General features: G+C 45.5%; 1 protein-coding gene across 3 annotated transcripts in view; it reads right to left on the reverse strand.

Annotated features, from left to right (window-relative positions):
* The window catches only part of ZC3H6 (zinc finger CCCH-type containing 6), a 462,846-nt gene that overhangs the window by 174,192 nt on the left and 262,727 nt on the right, over positions 1-25,927 (reverse strand). For all 3 annotated transcript variants that reach the window (XM_078649281.1, XM_078649279.1, XM_078649278.1), the window contains one exon: positions 14,357-14,601. In XM_078649281.1, the coding sequence (XP_078505407.1) occupies positions 14,357-14,601 (245 nt within the window). The remainder of the gene's footprint in view (positions 1-14,356; positions 14,602-25,927) is intronic.

The following is a 25,927-nucleotide window of genomic DNA, read 5'->3' on the forward strand; positions in this document are numbered from 1 at the left end:
CTACGTTTCCTGCTTAATCTTTTTGCCTCCGTCTGTATCACGGGGGGGGGCTGGGAGACCTCTGCAGCACTCATTCTTCTTGACACAGACCTGTTCCGTCGGGGCCCGGCTCCTCTTTTGTGCGGTGGGATTAACCCCCGTCTCTGCGTGGTCGCCCTCCGGTTCTGGCTCCCTCATGGTCTGTACGCCATCTTCGTTTTACACGTACCCATTCGTCCGCTTCATTGGGTTTTTACTCTCATATTCTGCCACCTCAGTTCCCCGGTCGCAGCCCCTCTCGTAGCCTTCCCTTACCTGCACATGTTTTGGGGCCCTTTGGAAGACTCAGACTTTTTATCTTGGGGATTCTCACCACCTTTCCCCTGGGGAGGTTTTGTGACCACTTTCTTTTGGTTAAACCCAGTGGCTGTCCTGGTCACCCTATTCTTGACCCAGTGGTCTGCCTTCTTATACAATTCTTGGGGAGAAATTAGACCTAGGTCTACCAAATGATGATGCAACTTTTCATTTGTGCAATTACTCAAAATGTGCTCCTTCATAAACAAATTATAAAGTCCAGTAAAGTCATGCACATTGTGTCCAGTTAACCAAACATCCAGTGTCTTTACTGAGTAGTCTACAAAATCTATCCAGGATTGGGTCTTGGTTTTGTGAGCCCCCCTGAACCTAATTCTATACTCCTCAGTAGTGAGTCAAAATCCCTCAATCAGAGTTTTCTTCATGAGATCATAGGATCCTGCATCTGGCCCAGAGAGGGTCAGAAGCCTGTCTCTGTAGTTACCAGAGAACAGTTCCCAGAGAAGTGCCCCCAGAGAGGTTTCTTTAATTTTCTGATATCACAAGCCCTCTTAAAGGCTGTGATCCACTTGGTGATGTCATCACCTTCCTCAAATTTAGGGACAATCCCTTTGGGGATTTTAGGATCATAAGATTGCTCTCTATCCTTGCTATTGGTATTGCTGCCACCAGAGGTGGGGGCTGAGCCCATCTCTTTTCTTTCTTTTTCTAGAGCCAGGAGTCTGGTCTCTAGGTCTAATCTCTTGGCCAACATTGCTAAGAAGTTGTCCTTTCCATTGGGGTTCTCCCCAATGTATTCTCTGGGGCTCAGTCCACCTGTGTGGTTCTCAGTCTCCCAAAGGCTAACTCTTGGAGTCAAGGGTACAGTGACCCCTTCTTCCCTAGGAATGATGGGGGGATCATTATCATCCTCCTCATCCACTCCTTCTTCCTCTGGGTGGGTGTCACCCTGCTCAGAGGGGTGGTCTTTTGCATATTCAGCCAGGAGTCCTGGAGCCCTTGTTTGGTTGGATGCAGACCAACAGCTATGTTTTTTTACTTTGCATAGGGCCCTCAATTCCTTGAAGTCCAAGTGCAAGTAAGGTGTGAGGTTGAGTTCCTCCACCAGGTTTACATTATCTTCACTAACAGCTGGGTTCTTTTGACACATTCTAACCTGACAGTTCTAACCCTCTGCCCTAGCTTGTAGTGACTTATTTTTCAAAAATTCTAATGGGACTTAAGCAAGGCCCTACTAGACTTTTAGTATTTTGGGAAAAGACAAATTTCAGAATTCTAAAGGCAATTTATGAGTTCTGTCATGTGATCAGATGTTAACCAAGTAGTCCAACAAATGCAAGTTTGTATCTCACCGCTGATCCACCAATGTGAGAAAGTGGCTCTATATATACTGGACTCGAATGAAGTACAGTGTGTATAGAGTCCACCAACCCCAGAGGTATAAAAGAGGTTAAAGTCAGAACTGACCTTAATTTCCAAAGTGGTAGCTTGGTCGAGCAGTAAGGCAGTACCAGAGGACAGTGTAAAGCATTTGTTGGACACACTCAGTCAGCAAAAGGTTTCACACACTCAAGGACTGAACTCCAGGCCAATTGTTTTTATATCCACAGATATAGGTGTTTTATTTTTAAAACCAACAGTTATAAAAATATACTTTTCATGTTACGAGTCCTCTCATCTAATTACTTTGCAAAGGAGCAATAAAGTTTGTGCACACAATTAATACAGTATTGACAGTAAGCAACACAATCCTAAAACACACTATAGCATTGAGCTCAATGGGTTTTCCACATGTAAGTACAGTTGATTACTATATAGATTACTGTAGTAGTCCCAGGACTAGATCTTAGATTCAGTCCTGGGGTCTAAACTGAAACTAGATTAGCAAAAACGTTTTAGTTACTGTAGTGAATTTACATGAATATAATGCTGTTTTAAAAGTTAACACTTAGAAACTTTTCAGTGGAAATCTGACAATGTTATTCAATGGGAGAAAATTCAGGTTGCAGGTAAAGTACGATCGCATTACTTTTGTAACCCAGCACTGGTCTCCTAGGGCCAACACTGGGATCTTAACTCAAAACAGGCAGGTAATTCCGTTTCGGTATTTTGTGTGATTTTTAAAGAATATTTCAAGTTTTCAAAAGTAGACACTTCGAAGAAATTTCATAGAAAAGCAGACAATGGGTTCCTATGGAGAAAATACAGATTACTAGTAACCCCGTAGGGATTACTTTTGCGGTTCAGTACTGGGCTGAAAGGTAAAGTACTGGCTTCTCCCCTGAGCACAGGTGAGTACTTCGGAATTTGGCTGATTTTATGTGAATATTTTCAGATTTCAAAACTTCACACGTAGAAAAGTTTCGAGTCAAAATGAGTCAATGTTATCCAGTGGCAGGTAAGTAAATTACCGGTTTCCAGGTGAGTACTTGCTTGGTGAAGTTAGGGTTCTGGGCATAGACTCAGGGGTCCCCCAGGGTCAGGTAAGTACAGTTAGTTCACTCCCAGCGGCAGTGCTGAGGTAGGTAGGCCCAATGATATCCAATGAGGGAAGGGGAGCCTTCGGTTGGTGGCTGCCTGCTAGCAGGCCACGCGGCTGTGGGAGCTGGGCTCCTGCTCACTTGCTCAGGGCAAGGGGGGGAAGTAGGATAGGACACAGGGGTCACAGCCAGCGGCACTCGGGTGACTGGGTGCAGGGTGCTTTTGAGCCGTTGGGCGCTCAATGTTATCCAATGGGAAAGGTCAAAAAGGAACAAAGGCTGCAGGCTCGGGGACGGAGACTATCCAGGGGCGACCAGCACTTTGAGAGGTAAGTTAGGATCTTGGAGCACAGGTAGGTACCCCAAAGGGAGGCACAGGGGGATGTAGGGTGCCGGGTGCAGGGGTGTCCTTGTGTGTCGGAAAAGCTTACCCTCGGCTGGTCGCTGTTGGGGTGGCCCCTGGTTCTGAGTCTGCAGGTGTCGGCTGGTTCGTCGAGGAGGGTCTTTGGGCACTGGACTTCGGGTCCCAGTCGCCGGGGGACGTCCTCGTGGTCTTGGTTCGGTTGGGCCCGGCCCAGGCTCGGCAGGTGCAGAGTGGGCTGGTCCGGAGCTTCCTGGTTGGCACCAGGTGGGTTGTTGCAGCAGAGCCTCTGCTGATGGGAGTCCCAGTCTTCAAGAGGGTCAAGGCAGGCAGGTCCTCCGGGTGTCCCAAGGTTGCTGTCCGCAGGAGTCGCCGGGATTAAGCAGGATCAGGTTCCAGGATCGACAGGCCGGTAGGACTGGGGCCAAGTCAGTTGTTGTTGTCCTGTTGTTAGCAGCTGCACGGCGGGTCTTCTTCTTCTTGACCTTCTTTCTTCTTTTCGTATCGGGATCTGAGGAAGGAAATTTCAGTGAGCCCCAAAATACTGAATTTAGGGGCGTTACAGGTAGGGCAAGGACAGGGACCAATGGGTCCCTGCCCTGGGGTGAGTACACCCCCTAGCCTGCTCCTCTCCTGTGGGAGGGGGCAGGAGCCTAGCTGTGATTGGGCAGGGCTCCCCATCTTCAAGATGGCCGTAGCCCGGGGTCGAGGTTCATCTCGTCTCCCCCACCAGAGGGGTGGGGTTGGCACAGGCTGGCACCCCCCCCTTCCTGACGTACTTTTTCCCGCCAGTCTTCCCGCCGGAGTGGGGGGCAGTACTGGTTGCTGGGTACAGCAAATGGTCTGGAGAAGCTCACAGAGGCGGCATGCCTTTGAAGCTTCCCCCTGCCCATCCGGGGGGAGGAGACCTAGCACCTCGCCCAGGATGTGGATTGTTGCAGGCCCAGGAGAGCAGGGCTCTCCTACCCAGGGGTCCAGCAACATGTCTGCTGTGTGGCAGCCTCTGCAGCCACTCAGCCAGACGTGGATTGTAGGTTAGGTTTTCAGGGGGCATCTCTAAGATGCCCTCTGGTGCATTTTACATTAAATCTCACACTGGCATCAGTGCAGGTTTAATGTGCTGAGAAGTTTGGTACCAAACTTGTCAGTCTTCAGTGTAGCCATTATGGTACTGTGGAGTTCGTAATGACAACCTCCCAGCACCATATACTCTTAATGGCATCACTGCACTTACAGTGCCCAGGAATGGCCCTGGGTACTGTAGGGGCACAGGGCTCATGCACCTGGGCCAACACCACTGGCATAGCGCACCCAGCTAGAGGGGTGACTGAGCAGTGGGTTTGTGGGCATGGCATACAGGGATGTGTGCCATGTCGACTCTTTGTTTAGTTCTGTACTTAGGCACTCACCCTGCCAAAGGCAGTGTGTGGGTACCCAGGTACAGGGCCCCTAAGGGTGGCACAATAAGTGCTGCAGCCCTTAGGGGTCTTCTCTGGTCACCATGCCCTGGGTACCCAGGGTACCATTTACTATGGGCTGATAGGTGACCAGAAATGCCAATTGGGTTTTGTTTCAACACAGTTTTAGGGAAGGAACACAGGCCCTGGGTACCAGGTTGGCAGGAGCCCAGGGCACACTCAGCCATGGCACATCAGCAGTCAGAAAAAAAGTAGGGGCATACCAATGCAAGAAAGATGGCACTTTCTCACATGTAGGGACCAGACACTGAGGGAACAAGAGACATCTGGCGGTGGTTAGATGAAGAGGAGCGAGAGCCTAGGGGTCAGACACGCAGGGTGCGCGGGCCGTCAGCTGTAGTACTAAAGTACCCAAGGGGATAGGAGACAGACACCTAAAGAGTTGAACACTTCAGCGTTAGAGGGGTCAGAGTCCCAGGGAGCCAAGACCTTTGCTCGAGCTGCCTGCTATAGTGCTAAGACATCCAAGGGGTATAAAGACAGAATCTGAGCCTTCAGCGGTAGGGAGTCAGACATCCGGGGAGCCCAGACCCCAGCCCTAGGTATCTGACACCCCGGCTTCCCAAGTTGCCCGCTATAGTGCTAAGACACTCAAGGGGTATACAGACAGACTCCAAAAGAGCCTGACGCTTCAGTGGTAGGGGGTCAGACACACTGGGAGCCCAGACTTCCGTCTTAGGTGTCAGACAGCCCCGGAGCTCGAGCCGCCCTCTGTAGTTCTAAGACACCCACGGGGTGTAGAGACAGACACCCAAGGGCCTGGCGCTTCGGTGGTAGGGGGGCCGGACACCCTGGGAGCACGGAATTCAGTCCTAGGTGTCAGACAGCCCCGGAGCTCGAGCCGTCAGCTGTAATGCAAAGACACCCACAGGGTATAGAGTTATAGACGGTCAGGCTCTCTGTAGCTCGAAGGAGTTCCAGCAGTCAGCCACCGATCCCAGAGCTGCTCTCCGGCTCCCTCGGGAGGAGCTGTATTTATATGCTCTGCGCTGATCCTCTACAGTTTACACAAACACCCTCGAGGAACATCGAGCCGCGCCTGGCTGCGTGCTCTGTATCCTGCACACAGGTATGCAGAGGATCACAGGGGGAGAGGAAGAAGAGGAGGGGGCAGAGGGGGGAGACGAGACAGGAACATTTCTCGTGCATAATTTAACAGGGCCGGAACTCTGCTCGCGTGCAAGCCGAGAATGAAGCACTGAATACGTATGATCTAACCTGGCGTGGAGCAGTGCACACATCCATGAGTTTAATCAGAATAGAACACTGCACGTGTACGAGCTTGTGAGAGTAGGTATGAGATAACCAGGACTGGAACATTTCACATGTATGATCTATTCAGATTGAAACACCGCAAACGAATAAACCATGCAGATTAAAACACTGCACATATGAGCTAGTGAGAATGGAACACACGACAAATGAGCAAGCCGAGACAGTTACACTGAGTAGCTATGAGTTAGTCAACACTCAACCGTATACTACTGCACATTTAGATAATCAGACTGGAGCACTACACACGAGTAACAAGACGTCAGCGGTTCTTTCATTTAGTTGCTTCCCTGTGAAATGGATCCACAAAAGAACAATCTCTTGGTCCATGAATGTGCCACTTCATAAGGCTGGAAATGACATTTGTTACTAATCCATAGCTGAAGGGCGCTCAGTTCATCCATATTAGTCGGTGGTGTAGGGACTGGAGCCGAACTTCTGATTTATAGCGGGGGTTCCAAGTGCCCTTGTGATGCCAAGGGGAATAGCCCCTTGTCCCAGGGTTGGATTGGGATTGAAAATCGGCCCGGGCACGCCCAAAAAAAGTGGCCCACATTTGCATATTGCGTTGCCGCAAAACAATGCTTCAGCGAAATTTATAAAAAAAAAGGTGTGGGGGGGCAAGCGTTAAAAAAAAAATGCAGGGATTAGGTTACGCTGGTGAAACACACCTGAAGACAAGTGAGGCTACTTTTGCTCTGCCCCCTACCCCCGCTCACTATGCATATATTAATCGGTCGGGCCAGTGAAACAAAAGGAGTGACACCTCTGCCCCTTGGTAAAAGGGAGGTAATGGACGCCCATCTACCTCCAGAAAGGCCAATCAGACAACCACTGGGCTGTTGGTGGCATGGAACAACTCAGAAACCGCCCAAATCGGCCCCCTAGGCTGCTCAAAAAAGCAGCCCACAGCTGGAGTTCGGACACCGGCCCCTCGGGCATTGCCCGAGTGTCCTCGTTACCAATCCGACGCTGGCCTTGTCCATTCATCTGACAGCTATAAGTAGAGTGCAGTGTGCGCCCTGCAGACCTGGGTGGCGGGGGCCTCAAACGTAGTGCCCTTTCTTATTAATTTGTTATTGACTTTTATTTGGAGCCCTGCGCTGCCGTTCAGTTACTTGAACACTAATGGGGCGTTTCAAGTCCAACGGGTGACAGGCGAGCCTCTCTCTGACGCCCTTAGAGCGCGTGCTCCCGTTTCCTGACCGCCAGTTGCTGGCGAACCCGAATTCCAAATATTCAAGCTTCCCGCCTGTTTGTGCCCCATGGGACTTGCCTGAATGTCCATGCTTACCTGAAACTCGAAAAGAAGGCCTACAAATATTCCCAAATATTCTGGGAGAGGATGATTTACTATTCGAACTTCAGTCGTCGAATATTTAGGAAAATGTTTGTGAGCTCTGCTGTACTTTAGGCAATCGGAGAGATTGAAAATATGTGCCGGTCAGTGCGCATGCGCACCACAGACAGAGATTAAACTGACCGGAACAGGTCGGCTTTCTTTGAGGCTTTTTCTGGAATGCATTACATGCCACACACAACTGAACAAGTATCATGGAGGCATAAATTATGGCGCATGACCACAGAGATGTGATGCCTTCTCATTGAACCGAAGGCGTGCGGAGTCCCTCCTTGCCGATCTCTGCAGCAACATTAACCAGCCGCCTTCTGTTTTGTTTAACCATTTTTACAAAGTAACAATGTGCTTACATTAAAAACTATCAATTTTGCTTGTAAAATCTTGGGCGCAAAAAATAAATAATAATTCATCTCTATTTCCAGGGGTCTGTTGGGAAAATTGAAGTGCGGGTGAGTATAAACAATTAGTTACTAAAGGCAGGGTGTTAAGTGGAATTTAAAACAAGCATTTGCAATGCAATAGGTCTCGCATTAGGAAAGTTTGAGCTATTGGTATTGTAAATGACACATTTTTTATGTGTTGGTTTTTAAAATAGCAAAATGAATTGCTTTGCCATTTACAATGCCAATAGTTATATCTTTCGAAAATGTGACACCTATAGCATTTGTAATGTAATATGTGTTGTATTTACGTGACTTTGATTTATTGATATTACAAATAACTATGGCTTTTAATTTTTTTAAATAATGAATACATAAATAAAAGTTATTGTAATTTATAATGGCAATAGCTTAAACTTTTGTAAATAACTTTTGTGAAGATTATGTTCAGAGTATTTTATTGTGACGAAAATCCAAGAACAGAAGTGAAATATTAACATCTTTTTGTGACATTTGTAGTAAAGCTTGAAACATTGAGAGAACATATTTGAACCAGTTGTTGTTGAATGGCTGCACAGATTGATGCTGTGGTGGAGCTGAGTGATGTGGTGGCGACGAGTGATGCTGTGGCGTTCAGTGATGCTGTGGTAGCGCATAGTGATGTTGTGATGGCCCTGAGTGATGCTGTGGTGGTGCTGAGTGATGCTGTGGTGATGCGATAGATAGAGTGAGGGCGATAGACAGATAGATAGATAGATAGAGTGAGGGCGATAGACAGATAGATAGATAGAGTGAGGGTGATAGATAGATAGAGTGAGGGCGATAGATAGATAGACAGATAGATAGATAGAGTGAGGGCAATAGATAGATAGATAGAGTGAGGGCGATAGATAGAGTGAGGGCGATAGATAAGAGTGAGGGCGATAGATAAGAGTGAGGGCGATAGATAAGAGTGAGGGCGATAGATAAGAGTGAGGGCGATAGATAAAAGTGAGGGCGATAGATAAAAGTGAGGGCGATAGATAAACAGATAGAGTGAGGGCGATAGATAGAGTGAGGGCGATAGAGAGAGTGAGGGCGATAGAGAGAGTGAGGGCGATAGAGTGAGGGCGATAGAGTGAGGGCGATAGATAGATACAGTGAGGGCGATAAGACAGATAGATAGAGTAAGGGCGATAGATAGAGTGAGGGCGATAGATAGATGGTTGTGTGTGTGGTTGTGTGTGTGTGTGATGCTTTGTTTTGCTATGCTATGTTTTGTTATGCTATGCTTTGTTGTGTTTGGTACGCTATGCTATATTTTGTTATGCTATGCTTTGTTGTGTTTGGTACGCTATGCTATGTTTTGCTATGCTATATGTTATGTTGTGTTTTGTTAAGCTATGCTATGTTTTGTTTTGCTATGTTTTGTTATGCTATGCTGTTTTGCTATCCTATGCTTTGTTTTGTTATGCTAAGTTTTGTTTTTCTATCCTATGCTTTGTTTTGTTATGCTATGCTTTGTTGTGTTTTGTTATGCTATGCTGTTTTTTGCTATGCTATGTTTTGTTATGCTATGCTATGTTTTGTTATGCTTTGCTGTGTTTTATTATGCTGTGCTTTGTTTTGCTATGCTATGTTTTGTTATGCTATGCTTTGTTCTGTTTTGTTATACTATGCTATGTTTTGCTATGCTATGTTTTGTTATTCTATGCTTTGCTATGCTATGTTTTGTTATGCTATGTTTTGTTGTGTTTTACTATGTTTGTTATGCTATGTTTTGTTATGCTATGTTTTGTTTTGTTGTGTTTTGTTTTGTTTTGCTATGCTATGTTTTGTTATACTATGTTTGGTTATGCTATGCTATGTTTTGTTGTGTTTCATTATGGTATGCTTTGTTTTGCTATGCTATGTTTTGTTATGCTATGCGTTGTTATGCTATGCTTTCTTATGCTATGCTTTGTTTTGTTATGTTATGTTATGTTTTGTTGTGTTTTGTTATGCTATGCTAGGTTTTGTTGTGTTTTGCTATGCTATGTTTTGTTTTGTTTCTTTTGTAGAGGATAAGGTTGGAAAAGTTCTTCTCCTTGCAGAGCCTTTGCAGGTGCCGATTTTTTTCAGTTCCGGGCGTGGATGCTGCTTGTCTTTAGCCTTAGGAGTTGTAACTGTGTCCTTTGGCGTAGATTTCGGCACCGGAATCAGGCCTTGTAGGTTTCGGTACCGAAGATATTGGCTTTGCGGTGGAAGCTGGTCTCATCGGCTTCGAGGCGTCAGACGCTGGCTTCATAGTTTTGTCTTTAGAAGTCGACGGTTTCGGAGCCGAGACTTCTTTCGGTTTCGGTGCCGAGGGAGCTGGTGGGATCGGCACGTGCGGCTTTCTCGGTAAGGAGCTACCGGAAGGCTTGAGTATTTACTTCGGAGCCGGGCTCGATGGCTGGGCTTTCAAAGTGTGTTTTCGGTCGCGACTGGGCCCTGGAGGCGGAGTGTTGACCTTTGCCTTTGATGTGGGTGGTGGGTATAGGGCCGGGGCAGTAGTACTCACGCGCTGACCCGATGTTATGGAGTCATCTGAGTCGTCTACTCTGATACAATTTGGAGATCGTCTGAATCTTTTTCGGGAACGAGCGGAACTTCTTCGTCGAAGATATCCACCGTTTCCGGGGCCAATCTCTGCATGTCGTGTCGACGGGCCCTCTGATCTCGAATGGTTTGCTTGGATCGAAACGACGCACAGGCTGTGCAGCTGGATTCGTCGTGTTCTGGCGATAAGCACAGGTTACACACCTCGTGATGGTCACTGTGTGGGAACTTTGCTCCACAGTTGGGGCATCTTTTGATTGAAGTCCTTTCCATGAGGTGTAGGGCTCACGACCTCGACGACCGGAATTGAGCTGATGGAGTTGAGACAATGTTTGTCGATATCGAAAGTAGTTTGGTGATGTTTGAATACGTTTTTTCGCGTCAAAGTACTTTAAAAGTAGATTTCGAACCGGATCGGAAAATTTTCATCCGAACCCAGTGGCGGAAAAAAAACAATCTAAGGATGGAGCTGATGCGCACTATGGTCTAAGGGAGGAGTCACCTATCTCTTGACTACAAAGACTTCTTCCAAGTCAACAACAACATGCAATCATCCGAGCCCAACACCAGGTGGCGATCTAATGCACAGTGTAAGATCTGCAGCTCATATGCCTCGAAAATCTCCTTTTTTCTTTTTCTTTACATCACTCTATGGGGGTGCATGTGTTTGTTACTCTTTCCCTCCTATGTTGATTTACCACTCAAATCCCTGCCCCTGTGCTCTGTGTTGTTCTCCCTCTACCCCAACCTGTCTGTTGCTTGTTGCTTCCTCGGACCCTCCCCTAAAGTTGTTTCTCTTTTTCCTATTAATACATGCCTCACCCATCTCCTCCTTTGCCACACTCTGCTCCTGCCTCTCATCAGTGTTTACTCTCGCTCAACCCCTCAACTCACTATACCATGCTCCCCGTCGCATCCTTTTTCAAACTAATAGAAAAATAAAATACAATTTGGCACACTTTTTTTTAATAATTTACCGCTCCAACATGTGCATCCTCCATCTTGGAATTCTAAATTTAAACAAAAAGAAAATGGCCACCACTTCATGACATTTGTGTGCGCATGCTTCACCCACACTGAAGCAAAAGTAGCATCATGACAAATACATGCACATTTGTGATGAGGCATGCACACATACACATCAATTAGCTTTTATTTACCTTTTCTTCCTGATGCTCCTTCTGAATCAGCCAACACACATTTTTTATTAATGCAGAACAACACTGGCAAAGCTAAATGGCCGGTCGGTTAATGCAATTGAAAGGTCCTATCAACTTTATCAATGCTTGTTAATATCAGGCACCCTACCGTCTGTGCTTCTAATGCTTACCTTTAGATGTGACCTAGAAATATTAAAAAGAAAGGTTTGGACATGGCAAGTTGGCGGTTTACAAGCTGCCCGAATGGCAGACCTAGAACTGTGTTTTCAGTTTGTCACAACAGTAGTGGCACAATAAGTGCTGCAGTCCACTGGTGACCTTTAAATTGCTAGCCTTGGGTACAGTTTGCACTATATAATAGGGACTCATAGGTAAGTTAAGTATGCTCACCAGCCAATTACATATACACTCTGAAGGGTCCAGAGCACATGAACTGGGGCCTGTTCAGTAGGGCCCACTGCACGTTCAGAGTAAACAAAAACAAAACAGCAGCATCAGTCTAAAAACTGGGGGGTGATAATGCAAAAACATCTCTTCCTTTACATGCTGCCCCCGATGAAAGGTGAGTAGCAACTAGCCCACACCCTGGTTGTTATCATCTAAGTTGAAGGACTTGGAAAGGCCATCTGCTTTGGCATGGTCATTCCCTGGTCTGTGTTACACTGTAAAGTCCATACCATATAGGGAAATGGGTCACCTCACCAGCTTGAGATTCCCCCCATCAGTCACATTAAAGGCCTGTGGTCAGTTTGAACTCGGACTGCACACCAACACTGTGCTCTGGGGAGGAGTCACCTACAAATAAACACAACTGGCTGATCGCGGCCCTCATCATTTACATGTGCCAACTGTGTCCCAATGCTATGTTCAGAAGCATCTGTCTGGGCAATGACATCTCTGCTATTGGCAGGTGCTTTGAGGACAGGTGATGAACACATTGCTTCCTTTAGGATGTTTAAGGTCTTCTGACCCTCTGGGGCCCAAATAACGTGCTTTGGCTGTTTTTCTGGAAGGGAGTTCCAAGCTAGAATTGTCTGGATATTGGCCTGGAAAGGCAGTACATGGCCTCCTCTTATGAAGTGGCCCAGATACACTGGAGTCTATTCCCCTACTGGGCACTTGCTTGCCATAATAGTCGGGTATGCCTGCTGCAGGGCTTGAAGCACTTTTTCTGGCGAGTGAGGTTGTCCTGCCAGGAGGAGCTAAATAGAGCAAAATCATCTCGACATGCGACACTGAATGCTTCCAGTCCAGACTGAACTCTGTTCACCAACGTTTGGAAAGTGGCAGGAACATACTTCAGACCAAAGAAAATGACCCTAAACAGAAACCACCACAATTTGGACACCTTCCCTCCAATAATTCTCACCCACAATATAGGATCCTTTGTTACAAATGTTTCCTGTCTGTCATACTTGAGGCAGCCACAATTTATAGACCACACTTGTGAAACTGTCCCAACACTGTTAGCTAAAGGAAACCTGGAGTACACTCCAAACTTATGGAATATGTCAAGCCATCTATGCATGCTATACAGTGGTCCATACATCCAGCAGAATATTGTCTGCACACAACAATACTCGGTTCTCAGTACCATCTCTCAAGACAACATAGTAATGGTTCCAACTTCAATGAATAATGCAGGAGGATGTGGCCTGGTCTGTGCGCATTAGGGATGCAACAACTGCCAGCAACCTATTTGCAAAGAATTTGGCCAAGAACTTGCTCTCTACATTCAAAATGGGAATAGGGAGTTACAGCAAGCACCCACTGGCACCCTTGCCTAATTTTTGAATCATGGCGAAAATGACCAGCTGCAAATCAGAAAGAAGCCTCCCTTGTCCCTTACATCCTGGAACAATATCAGGAGCCTACCTTGTAGAAGACTGAAAACCTCTTCAATATTTCCTTGGGTGTTCAAATGGGACCAGACATCTTCCTCGACTGAAAACAGCAGTTAAAGCCTCGTCCTCTATAAAATCCCCTCCCAAGATCGCTAATAAAATATTCCAGGATGGACTTGTGACACTTCCACCCCTCCCACTTTAATCTAATATAATGCAGCACAGTAGTTTGCAAAACATATATACCAACCAGTGATTGTGCACAACTTTTCACACCCCATGGTTTTAACCTTTACCTATTTACCTGGGCACGTTTTTGCTCTTCTTCAGCTAAGAACTCCGTTTCACTGCTTGGTCTTCCCTCCAACCTCATTTAGCCATCTCATGATATAGTGAGCCCTAGCCATGTGCCTGGGAAATTCCTTATAGTAATTTATCATTGGCTCCAAAATGTGCATGCCCTGTTGGTCGTGGGAGGCTGCTTTCAACAGGAGTTCAGTACTTATATTCCTTACATGGTGTACCCAATTCTTTTATTGAAATAATGTTCTGGATAAGGCATACCCTTGCATGACTGATTTAAAGCCCTCCCAGGAGTTAACATTTAATTGTACCGTACCCTTGCTCTCTTGGAAGTAGGTGATTGCAACAATCTACAGATATTAACCATCTCATTGTCTTTCTACTCCCAGACATTAATCCTCTCCATTTCACGTGCCCCACACTACTGTGTATGCAGACTGTCATCATCAGTGGGGCATAAGCAGATATTTCCATGGCAAGAATTCTATATTTATGATAAGCAGCTTGGCAGACTCAGCAAAATAAAAGTAATCCAATCAGGATGATATATTGTAAGCAACAAAGTGGATTGAGCACAGCCAGTCAACATCAGTGTCTAAGCCTCAAAAAGGCTCCAAAACACAAGGTGATCTCAAACATCCCACTAGATCCGAAGACCACCATCACTGTGATGCAGGGTAATGTTGAGACAGCATAACAAGCTATACAAATATTAATGATGAAGAAATATAAGCTTTGTCTAGTACATGCTCGCACTTCACATTTAATTTAAAAATGCATAAACATAGATTTTAACAAAGACTGATAAATTCATAGATATGAATATCAAGGGACTGTTTTATGAACAGAAGACATGGCTTACCTCCGCCCAACAAGATGTTTTTCATCTCCAGATATTACTGGTTCATACATAGATGGTATTTTCTTCTGTTGAATAGATAAATCAGGGTCGCCATTACCATCTTCAGAAAATGCAAAGGGATGTGGAGGGGTTGGTAAAAGTCCACAACCTGGAGGTGGCTTAGGAAAAGGGGCTAAGCCACGCCTTCTCACTTCCACTGCTTCCATCTGGTCTTCATTTTGAGGTCTTTCTTCATAACTAAAAAGCTGAATGCAAAATGTTACATATTATTTCAAAACATGCAAAGAATAAATAAGTCATCAGTGTATTCAATCACCTCCAAGCACATCAAACACACAAATTAACAGTGAAACAAATATATACATCAAGCCATCACTTCATTAAACAGCGATTTTGTAAGAACCTCTTTAAATTGACTCACGATGAAGCTAAAGGATTATGAAGGTTACCCTGTAAGCATCTGTTCTTGGCAAGTAGTGCTATAGACTCACATGCTTTGCATACTCGTGCCATCTAGTGTTAGGTCCAGAAGTGTGCAAGTTGTTTTTCTTCGAAGAAGTCTTTCGAATCACGAGGTAAGGTAACTCCTCCTCATGGTAATAGTGCACATGAGCATTAACTCCATTGTTAGACTGTTTTCCCCCAAAAAGGGTGAGACTGGAGTGTGTAAGTAAGTATCAGTAAAGCGATATCCATGCATATGAAAGTACAGATCAGAACTGCAACGACTTTAGGTTTCCGGGGATGAGGGTGGGTACATGTGAATCTAAAGTACTATATGCCAAGAAGAGATGCTTACAGGGTAAGTAACAATCCGTTTGAGGCAAGCGTGGCTGTAGATACACATGCTTTGCATTGACTGTATAGCAGTGTCCTCCAAAAGCAGTGGCTAACCAGTGGACAATGCAGTTGTTTGAAAAAGTGTACTTTGTACCGCCTGACCTACATTAGCTTGTTGCCGTGCTAGAGCATCCTCACAATAGTGCTTAGTGGAAGTGTGTGGTGTAGACCATGTAGCAGCTTCACAAATGTCAGCTATGGGGATGTTGCCCAAGAAAGCCATGCATGCCCCTATTTTACGAGTAGTGAGTGCTCCAGGGGGTATAGACAAAGTTCATTTGGCTTTACTTACCTATAAAGTTTTATATAGCGCAGACTAGACCCGTACATGTAACGATCCATCTGGAAATGCTCAATTTTAGAAATGGCTTTCCTTTATGAGGGGGTGCAAACACAACTAAGAGTTATTTTGTTTTGCGAAAGTCTTTTGTTGTGTCAATATAATACATTAATGCTCTTTTGGCAAGTAACGTGTTAAGAGCTCTTTCTGCAACCGAGTCTGGTTGTGGGATAAAAACAGGTGGTTCAACTGATTGTTTAATGTGGAAAGGGGACACTACCTGTAACCATACTGAGTACCTAACAATACTGAAATTCCACCCAGGTGCAGGTGAGACTCTGGATGGTATTACTCTTTTAAGGCCTTTCATGAAAGCCTTAATAACTGGCACTTTGAACAAGGATAAGTGTTGCCTGTTTTGTAGCTAGGCAGCCACTGCCACAAGATGTAGATGTATGGAAGTATAAGCAAGGCCAGAGTGCTGTAAATGCCAAAGGGAACAAGCAATGTATTGTACAGATGCATTGAGTGGATCGATTTTATAGTTACAACAGTAAACAAGCATTGGCATAGCCAATAGGTCTCACTTTTGGGACCTTATAAGTGTTTAGCCATGCAACAGTTGATGTTGTTGCACCAAGGATATTGTGCTGCATAACTAAATACTTATAAGGTCCCAAAAGCGAGACCTATTGGCTATGCCAATGCTTGTTTTTTCTGGACTGCAGTGAGAGCAGGCACATCAATGTTTATTTCTCACTAGTGGAGAAGTTACGAGATGATGTCATGCCAGGTGAGCATTGTAGGGGGGAGGGAAATCCTTTAAAGAGAGTCACTTTCTCTCTGGATTTCCCTTTTCTTTTTGAATTTTGAAACTCGGAGCAGCAACATTGTTGTGGTGTCACCAGTGCTCTAAGTGGAATTTTTGTCAATATTATATACAAGCCATAGTTGCTGCTTATTTATCTTATGCAACTAACAACCATTGACAAAGGCAATAGTCCGGACTTGTTGTAGGTATACTGTTTCTTGTTGTATCATATATCTGTATGCAATGACAGAAACAGAAAAATACAAGTCCGGTGGCACACTATGCTAAGCACAAATCTTTAGCTTACGTGTTTTTAAGACACGCCCTTAATTACATTGGTCACGGCCCATTGAGAAACCCCCCCAGTTTTTTCATCCCACTTAAAGCCCTGTATAAAGGTGAGATTAGGTATTTTCCCATCCTGGGACTTGCACCGTTTAGCTGCGTGCCACGTGACCTGTTCATCAGCCGGCCTATAGAATGCACATCCAACAGCGGCATGGGGATTGGTGAAGGAGCGCCCGCTGTTATACAACTTCTGTTCCACAATCGGCTGTGCTCACTATGTCACGTGATACACTTTTGTCAGATAACACTAGTGTGCACAGTGGGCGAATTCCATTTGCACTTCTGGATAGAAAGCCCTGCGTAGCCAATTCAATCTTTAAACACAATCCCTCCGTTACTTTACATTTTGGGGGCGGGGTTGTGGGAGGATCAGCCTAAAAGCTCATACCATGCCCTCCTTTACGAGCCTATAGGGTACGTGTTTTTAAAGCATGGCACACATCTAGTTGCATATCTGTTTAAATGTTGAAGTTCAGGAAAAGGGTCATAGATGGGGGTACGCCCTTCCTGAACTGAGACTTGGTTCAAAACGTATCACAATAGCCAAGGGCTATGTATTACTCCTAAACTGAAGTATGTAAGCGCTCTCCTCCTCCGCACACAGTGAACATTTAAAAAAAATATATATATTTTTTAAAGCTTCTCAATGGACACCTTGTATTACTTAATTATACGTAAGAAAACATTAACAACAGGACCCAGTGGAAACTATTTGTAACTGGTCAATATGAGTTTCCACTGTGGAAGATAATTTGCCCACGACCACACATAGCGGTAAAGAGGGGAAGCCGAGATTAGAATTCTGGTCATCTCGAGAAATGTCAGGTTGCATAGTGCGCTATATAAATGTCCTAACTTCGCACATCCGACACAGGACCCCCTACTCTGGGGCAATCCTGGTTATCAAGAAGGAATTTGGGACTCACTCACCATCCTGACCGGAGGTCTCCAAGTATTCCGCCAGGTCACAACCAAAGGTGCCCGCTCCCTTTTTCTTGAACTTCGGCTTCGCCCCCTTGTTCTTCATGAGTTAATCCAGCAAGCGGCCCCCCCAAAAAATCACCCAGCAGGGCCACTCGAACCTTCAGGCGGTCTCTCGAGCTGCGCCCTCCTCCTGTGACATGGATGTTGGATGCCAGGCAACGGCCGGGAAACAGGAACATGAAACCCTCAAGGAATGCCCAGCCGCTGTGGGGTGCGGGAGGAAGACAAGCAACAACGAGTGGGGGATATGTATGTGCTTTTTATATAGCTCTTAAAGGCACAGGTATCCAAGCGCTTGCTTCTTCCAGTTGGCTGTGTGCAGTGAGCAAGAAAAATGCTGTCACATCCCGGCGCAACAGGGCGGCTCTAGTTGCTACAGTTCTCAGGGAGCATTGGGTGAGGTTGTGCCCGTCTTTAACACGGCTCCTGGAATTAAAAGAACAACACACCCCAATGGTGTGATCAACAAACTTGGCACAAGTTTTGAAGTTGAGATGCGGAATGTAAAACAAGTTCTGTACTCTACGCTATTAAAGAATCCGTTTAACAATAAAATGAACAAGCGCGTGCCTCGCGGGGGCAGCAGGGAGAGAGGAGGGGGCCTGCGCCTGTTTCCCTTGCGGGAGCATTGCCATTGAAGGCAATGCAACGCGTGCATGTTTTTGGCTGAAAAGGCGAATCATTTGCTAAAGGTCTCCTTCCTATGCAACGCATGCGCGCTGCGTAGGCGAGACCTAAAAAACAAATGTTTTCCGCTTGGCTGTATAATAAGCTCTAGTGGTAAGCTAATGTGCTTCCTTAAGAATGGTCATACATTCTGGTGGCAAATTTAGGTGCCCCAAGTCTATGATTTCAGGAGCCAAATCGCCAGGTTTAGCTCCTGTGGGTTAGGATGTTTAATTTCGCCATGGTTATAAGTGAGTAGTTCTGGGTTGAGGTGAAGCTTCTTGTGAGGAACTACTGGAAGTTTGAGTAGTGTGGTGACCCACGGCTGACAAGGCCATCTGGGAGCAACCAGAATGAGGATGAGAGACTTTTGCCTGAGCCTCCGAACTAAAAATAGAAGAAGAGGGAGAGGCAGAAAAGCGTAGGAAAATATCCCTGACCAACTCATCCATAGTACCTTGCCTTTGGATAAAGGGTGTAGGAACCTGAAGGCGAACTTTGGGCTTTTTGAGTTCTCCGCAGAGGTCTATTTGTGAAAACCCCCACTTGTGGAAGGATTGAAAGGAGTTGGGGGTGGAGTTCCCACTTATGGACTTGTGGCCGCATCCTGCTGTAGAGGTCGGCAAAATCGCTCTCTGTACCCAGAAGATGTTCCGCTAACAGATGGATTTTGTGATGTACTGCCCAATGCCAAATAGTCTGAGAGAGGCGTGACAGCTGTTGAGTGCCTGTGTCCCCCTGTTTTTGTGCATAGTACATGGCCTTCTTATTGTCCGTCCGAACGAGGACAACCTTGCCTACAGGTGAGGCAGAAATGCTTTCAGCGCTAGGTGAACAGTGTGAAGCTCTAGTTAGATCTAATTAAGAAACTCTTTCCAAGAAATCCCTTCAGTGTACAAACACATTAGGAACTCGCAATTAACTTATTGCCTACCTCACCATATAGCATTGTAATAACTAATCTATGTAGTACTAAGAAATTGACTTTGTGTTTAAATCCTTACTGGATTTTTCTCCTACATGTGCCACTATTAAGAAATCCTAACAGAGCTATACTTTTATATAATGCCAACGTATCTATTTTTCTGGTACACTTATTATTATTATTATTATTATTGAGAAACCAGTGATTCAGTACACATATAAAACTTTGTTGGTATATTATAACATATGAGGAATACAGATCCTGGTTTGTGTTGTTATCCTTTTTTCCTTTCAGTCTCCCTTCCCCAGTTCAAGTTTTATCCTTTATTTTTCCTCTTGAATTACCTAATGTGCTTTCATATTGCTTCATTAATTTATGTCACTCTCTATCATATTATGATCCCATTATTGATATCTATGTTGTTCATGAGGTTTTCAGTCAACCATGACTATTACACACACGTTTTGTAGGATTTATTACCATTTTGATATGCTCATGGTGTACTAATCAGCCTTGGAAAAGCCCTTGGCGTGCCAGTCATATGGTCGAAACGTGTGTCGGCGGCTGTCCTTTGTTTCTTTCATTTGGCTTGAAATAAATACAGATATAAGAAACACTCATATGACCTCTGGATATTGGGACATTTATTCCAAGAAGCTGAGTATATACGCTCAGCACAACCTGTCTTTTCTACAATTACACCTTGTGTACACGGCCTAAGACATCATGCATTAGAACCAACAGCACAGGCTCGGTCTAACGTCATGGTTAATGAGTTGCGTGGCTATAAATGTTCCAGGCTGCTTTGTTGCGCCACACCTTTTTGGACAGATTTTGGAATGCTGCAATGGGTCGTCTCCAGCATACTCAAAACCCTTTTTTTTAAATTTCCATTTAATAAACATGTTAAAATTTAGCTTCTCAACTCCCCAGCAGGAAAACCACTCTGCAGAGAGAGGAAGATTTGTCTATTTAGTGACAAAAGGCAAGAGAGTCCTTGAGAATGTCTTAGGGCTCACAGGAACCAATGAAAAACATCAGAGAGCTATGGGTTGCATGCATCAAGTGCTTGTGAATTAAATGCCACTAGTGGGCCTGCAGCACCCATTGTCCCACCCACTAAAGTATCACTTTAAAACATGTGTCAGGCCTGCTACTGCTGCTTGCAGTGCAGTTTTAAAATGCCATATCACCTAAGAAAATAAACTTTTTGCGAGGCCTAAATCATTATTTTTAATACTTAGAAGTTCAACCCTACATTAGACCCTAAAATCTCCTAGGGCAGGCTGCATGGTATTTAAAAAGGAGGACATGTGGGTTTAAGTTTTACACTCTAATTATAATTTTAAATCCTCTTTAATGGTAAAGTCTGATTTTAGGTTACAATAAAAAAAATTCCAAATTTGGCATTTTAATGCCCAAATCAACTCTGCCTTTCTGCCAGTAGCCTTTGTCACATGACTCTGCTATTATAGTTTTATATTGCTGACAGCCAGTGAGACAAAAGGCTGAATCCAATCCCACTTATATTTCAAGGGGCTTTGCCTCCAGGAACCACAAAGGAATCTAACACCAGGCTTGTCTTTGCTTTTGTTCCGCTAGACAGTTGGCAGCCAAACGCAGGAAGCACAGGGAAACTGGCCAGAACTAGTTTGGGAGTAGGCCCCGAGTTGACCCACACACAAAGACTGACAATGGGGATAAAAGGTAGCACTCACTTAAGATCACTCCTGGACCTACGGTAGACTTAGAAGGTCTGCACTGCTGCTATGAGGATTGCCCCGCTGCAGGAGAAACGAAGACTGAACCTACTTTCTTAAACCCAGTACCACCAGAGCAAGTTGGCTGGCCTCCTGTGTGAGCTACAGGGACAAAACAATCTTAAAAGGCCATGCACCTGCTCAGCTGACCAATACCAACTGGACCTGCTTGACTTCTGCTGCTGGACCAGCTGCAGTGGATGGTAGCCCCATAGTGGAGCCCTCCCAGGACATGGACCCCTGATGTGGTTCTAAAGTGTACTCCTACTGCCTAACCATAAAATCAGGCACTTAAGCTTTTTCAAGAAGTTGTGCCGCAAGAACAGAGCCAAGACCTAGACCTACCTTTAAGCTAAATTAACAAAGGTGCATTGTCAGTGGGATTGACTTCACCGCAGTTCCCGCTACATTCTTCTCCGCAGCAGCAAATCCTTTTCTGCAGGCCCTCTCGACAAAGGTGTATCTGGCCTTGTGAAGCCCTTTTCGGCTACAGCCTGCAGCCTCATCCAGCTGACGAAATCCAAGCTCCAGTAAAACATCTAAATCCGAAGGTAGAAATCTTTACCAGGCTTGACTACGACCAGCATCCCCATCAACAATGACGACCTCTTTGGCTTGAAAACGTAGCTTTTCCTGCTGTCGATGGCGTCACTGAGGATTTGTCCAGCGGCTTTCCAATGTCGATAACCTCTCAGCTACAGCATACTGCTTAGCCCCGCTTAAGTGTCTACCTTCTTCAAGACCTTTTCAAGATATTTTTTAAGTCTGAAGGTAACTCCTAGACCGGTACAAACCTGAAGCTTGTTGCAGACCCGGACTCCTTTACAGTCAGCCTTCACTAGTGACCTTGACCAGGTATAGCATGACCAGATTACCACATTTGTTGCTATTTTTCACTAAAAACATTACAAATTCAGAACTTTGATCCTACTAATTGGTTTTAGTTTGTCTTGGGATCATTATATTTATTCAAATGTACTCTTTCTAATTTGGTTTTGGGTTTTTCTTGTGTTTTTTCACATTACTACAGTTTGTGTGCTGCATGAATACTTTACACATTGCCTTTAAATTAAGCCGGACTACTTTTGCGCCAAGATATCAGAGGGTTAAGCACAGGATAAATGAGTGACTTTTTGTAGTTCACCCCAACAAGGATTGTGCTTATTATTTGAGTGAGGGTCCCACTCCCCTCTAATAATAACCCAAACTCTCACACTATCAATCAGTAGATTTGTAGAGCTCTAAGCATCATCCATAAGGATATCCAGACGTTGGTAGCAGGGCTCGACAAATCTGAAAATTTGTAGTAGTCCTGCAGGTCTAGTAACTTGGAAAATCCCCTCGATCCAACTGCAACCTACTTGACCTCTGTCTCTGAAACGGAGCAAAAGTGACAAGTTAACAAGATTTAAAGGCATCTTTATTGCTCAGTCCCTTTGCGAGCAATACAAATGCCTTTAAATCTTGTTATCTTGTCACTTTCGCTCCGTTTTCAAAGACAGAGGACAAAAGTTAGCTTGTCTTCCTACTCGCAAGAAAGGGCGAGTAGGACCTAAAAATAGCTTGTCCTCATCCATTCTCCCTCGCAAATGCGAGCGGGCGAGTGGATTTGTCGAGCCCTGTGGTAGGGTCTAGTTACTTATCAGAACAGCCAGGCTTTCAGGGTTTTTCGGAACTCTGAAAGAGTTCCGGAAGATCTGTAGATGATAGGGTAGATTGTTGCAAGTCTTCCTTGCTTGGTAGGAGAAGGAATGACTGCTGCATCTGCTAAGTTAGATGTGGGTGGTGAGAGTTAGGGAAAGGGACGCTGAGCAGAGGAGTCTGGTGAGCTGATGGAAGTTCAAGCTGTGGTGTAACTAGGCGGGTCTGTAGTTGTGCATAACCTTGAATGCATGGGTCAGTAGCTGTAACTGGTATCTTTTCTGTACATGGAGCCAGTGGAGTTCCCTGAGGTAGGGGATGCTGTGGGTACTCCTAGGGTGATCCAGGACGAGTCTGACTGCAGCATTCTGTATTGTCCATAGTCGTTGGAGGAGAGCTGCAATCCCTGCTTAGAGAGTGTTGCCAATGTCCAGTAGGCTGGAGATGAGGGCCTGGGTGATGGTACGTCTTGAGCTGTGGGGCAGCCATTTTAACGTCATACAAAGCATGCAGAGAATGAAGAAGCAGGAGGAGGAGACTGAGTTGACCCAAATCATCATGGTTAGCTTGTTGTCACAAAGGATGCCTAGGTTCCTAGCGTGGTCAGTGGGGGTAGGAGTAGGTCCAAGTTCTGAGATGGCCATGGCAATTGAGGTGTTGAACAAGGTGGTTTGTACATGGCTGATTCTAGCTTAGCCTAGGGTGAAGATGTGGGGAGGGTATGGGTCAGTTGGGGCCCCTGAGTGGACTGACTTCATGATGGAGGCAGTGTTCCTGTGGGCCGAGAACTGGCTCCATTCGATTAGTCAGATGTCTGTGGTTGAAGGGGGATCTTTGTGTTGCTTGAAGAAGTCGGTGGCATTGGGCTGGGGTTTGATGTTCGTGTAGATGTTAGCGATCTTGTCGTGGAAGAAGTTTTGAAGGTTGTCGCAGAGTTTCGGGGGGGTATTGTGGTGTTGTAACTGAGGGGTTGGAGAATTCTTTGACTATGTTGGACAGTTCTTTTCTGTTATTGGAGCTTGATTTGTGCGTTAGGCTAAGGCCTTTTTAGGTTTTGCCTACGCAATGCGTACGAAGTACGCATGCGCTAGCAAAATCTAATGATATCTCTATGTGGGGTCGGGTATCCGCCCCCTCCTCCCATTGGCTAGCTCCATAAATGGAGGCTAGCCATTGGTAGAGGGCTCTGTCTGTCAATCCCAGACCAGATTCGGGGGCGTTCCCGAGAATTTTTCCCTTTTGGCTACGTCACGCGACGTCAGCCGAAAGCCGGGAACGCCCCCGAATCTGGTCCGACATGGACGAGTCACCGAAAAGGCTTCTGTTTTGGTGAGTGCTTTGTTTGCTGGGGCTAGGGGAGGCTCCCTCCCACTACCCGTGTGTCCGTTCCCGCCTCCACCCCCCCCCTCCTCTCCGTGTGTCCGTTCGGAAGCCGTCGTTGAGAGTGTCTGCTGGTTTCAGAAAGTATGCCCCTGCCATTCGTAATGCAAAGCATGCAATTAAAACAATGAATCTGAGGAATTAGATGCCCATGCAAAGATAATTAATCTCACTAGTTGGGACCAAACAGGGAAAAAAGTACACAACTCCTTACCTAAGAGAACATTTGAAAATAGTGTGCTGCGTTTATCTAAAACGGGGCACTTTGCACTGTATTTTGACTCCGCCTTCCTGCCGAAGGGAAGCAGCCGTCCTTCATACAGCCAGGGCCGCGCTGGGATTGGCCCAGCCGGCCGAGCCTCCGCCGTGTCATCGGGAGGAGGAGGAGTGGAGAGCAGCAAGCAGCCAGCGTCGTCTGTCCCGAGGCAAGGAGGAGCCCCGGGGAAAGAGCAAGTCCCGCCTCGGCCCCGGAACGATGTCCAGGTGAGTGCTTTGTTTGCTGGGGCTAGGGGAGGTTCCCGCCCCCCCCCCTCTCTCCGTGTGTCCGTTCGGAAGCCGTATTGTAAAAAGGGGGACGCCATTCAGCTGTCCGCGATGCACATAAACAGAAGGTAGGACTTCAGATGTTACCCAAGCGAATTATTGCTTTTTAAACGCACAGTTTTTATTAATTTATAGGGTGCCATGGTTTGGCGTGACATGCTTTTTATTTTTACACTAACTTTGTTTGAAAAGGGCAGAACAGGTTTCTTTTTACGTGCTCCTTGGAGGATTTTCTCTTGGCTGTTTAGCTAATGGTTGAGTGATGTGCATATATAAGCACGGATTTACTGGAGTGCATTATTTTATTGTGCTATGCAATCCTGCCTGCTTCCAGAGTACTAATGTACATGTTATGCAAATACAAAGTGCTCAAATCGGCACCTCTGTGACATTCCATGCTGTGACTTGTAGTGCTTTTGCAATCTTCTTAGATGCTGTTTTGATCACTTGATTGCCCAACAACCTAATATTCTGAAGTGTGTTGTGTTGTTAACCTACTTGGCAGAGAATAGCTGCGGCTGCCTCAAGCCGTCATTTTAAAACCTAGAGCTTTTGTTGACACGTTCTCAATTATTTGATTAGACATTAGAAGCATAATGCAGTGCCTGCGGGCAAGGAGGGCCCCCCAATCCTTCAAGGGTTTGAAGGGGCATAATCCTTCAGGGGCCCTCATTCAGCCCAACGCTAGTGAATACCAGTGAGATGGGATACTCGCCGGCACTCATTACCCCTGGAGGGTTCATTTTGTGTTACTGCATTGTAAACGACTTCAAATATCTCCAGTGTTATTATAAAAGCAAAACTTGCGAAATTTACGACTGTGCGGTGATAAGTTAAATTTACATTTAGATACTTGGAGTTTGCGATTTTTTTTTGCTTCCGATGGATTTTATTAAATCTAATCTATTTTTTTTTTAACACCTGGCGGGCGTCGGGGGTTGAGTGGGCCGCATTAATCGCTAAGACTACAAGACTCAACTGCTATTCTGAGCTAACACCGCGGTAAAAATATGAGCCGGCTCGGTGACTGAATTGTGCGTACTAATCTCGCATTTGTCCCAGTTTCACCATTAACCTGGCGGGAAACAGCAGAAACTTAAAGCCGTCTCAAGAATAACAGAGTAAAAATACATGGACACTTCTTCAGCATAAAGTGTCCAAAATAGCGGTAAAAAGGAGTTGAGAATGAACTGTTTAGCCGCGGATGGACACTTCCCTCGCTGCAGCAGTAATCTTGGCTGTTATCCGGTGACACACAGTGGGAATTTACTTCCTGTCAGGAAACGCTGTTTTGTCAGTGTATTATCTCACTGAGGCGACCACGAGTGAACAATAGTGTATTACAGTATTAGAACAACAAGCGTCATACGCTAAGCCAACATTGGCCTTATCC

Source organism: Lissotriton helveticus, chromosome 6 (genome assembly GCF_964261635.1).
Source record: "Lissotriton helveticus chromosome 6, aLisHel1.1, whole genome shotgun sequence".
Lineage (NCBI taxonomy): Eukaryota > Metazoa > Chordata > Amphibia > Caudata > Salamandridae > Lissotriton > Lissotriton helveticus.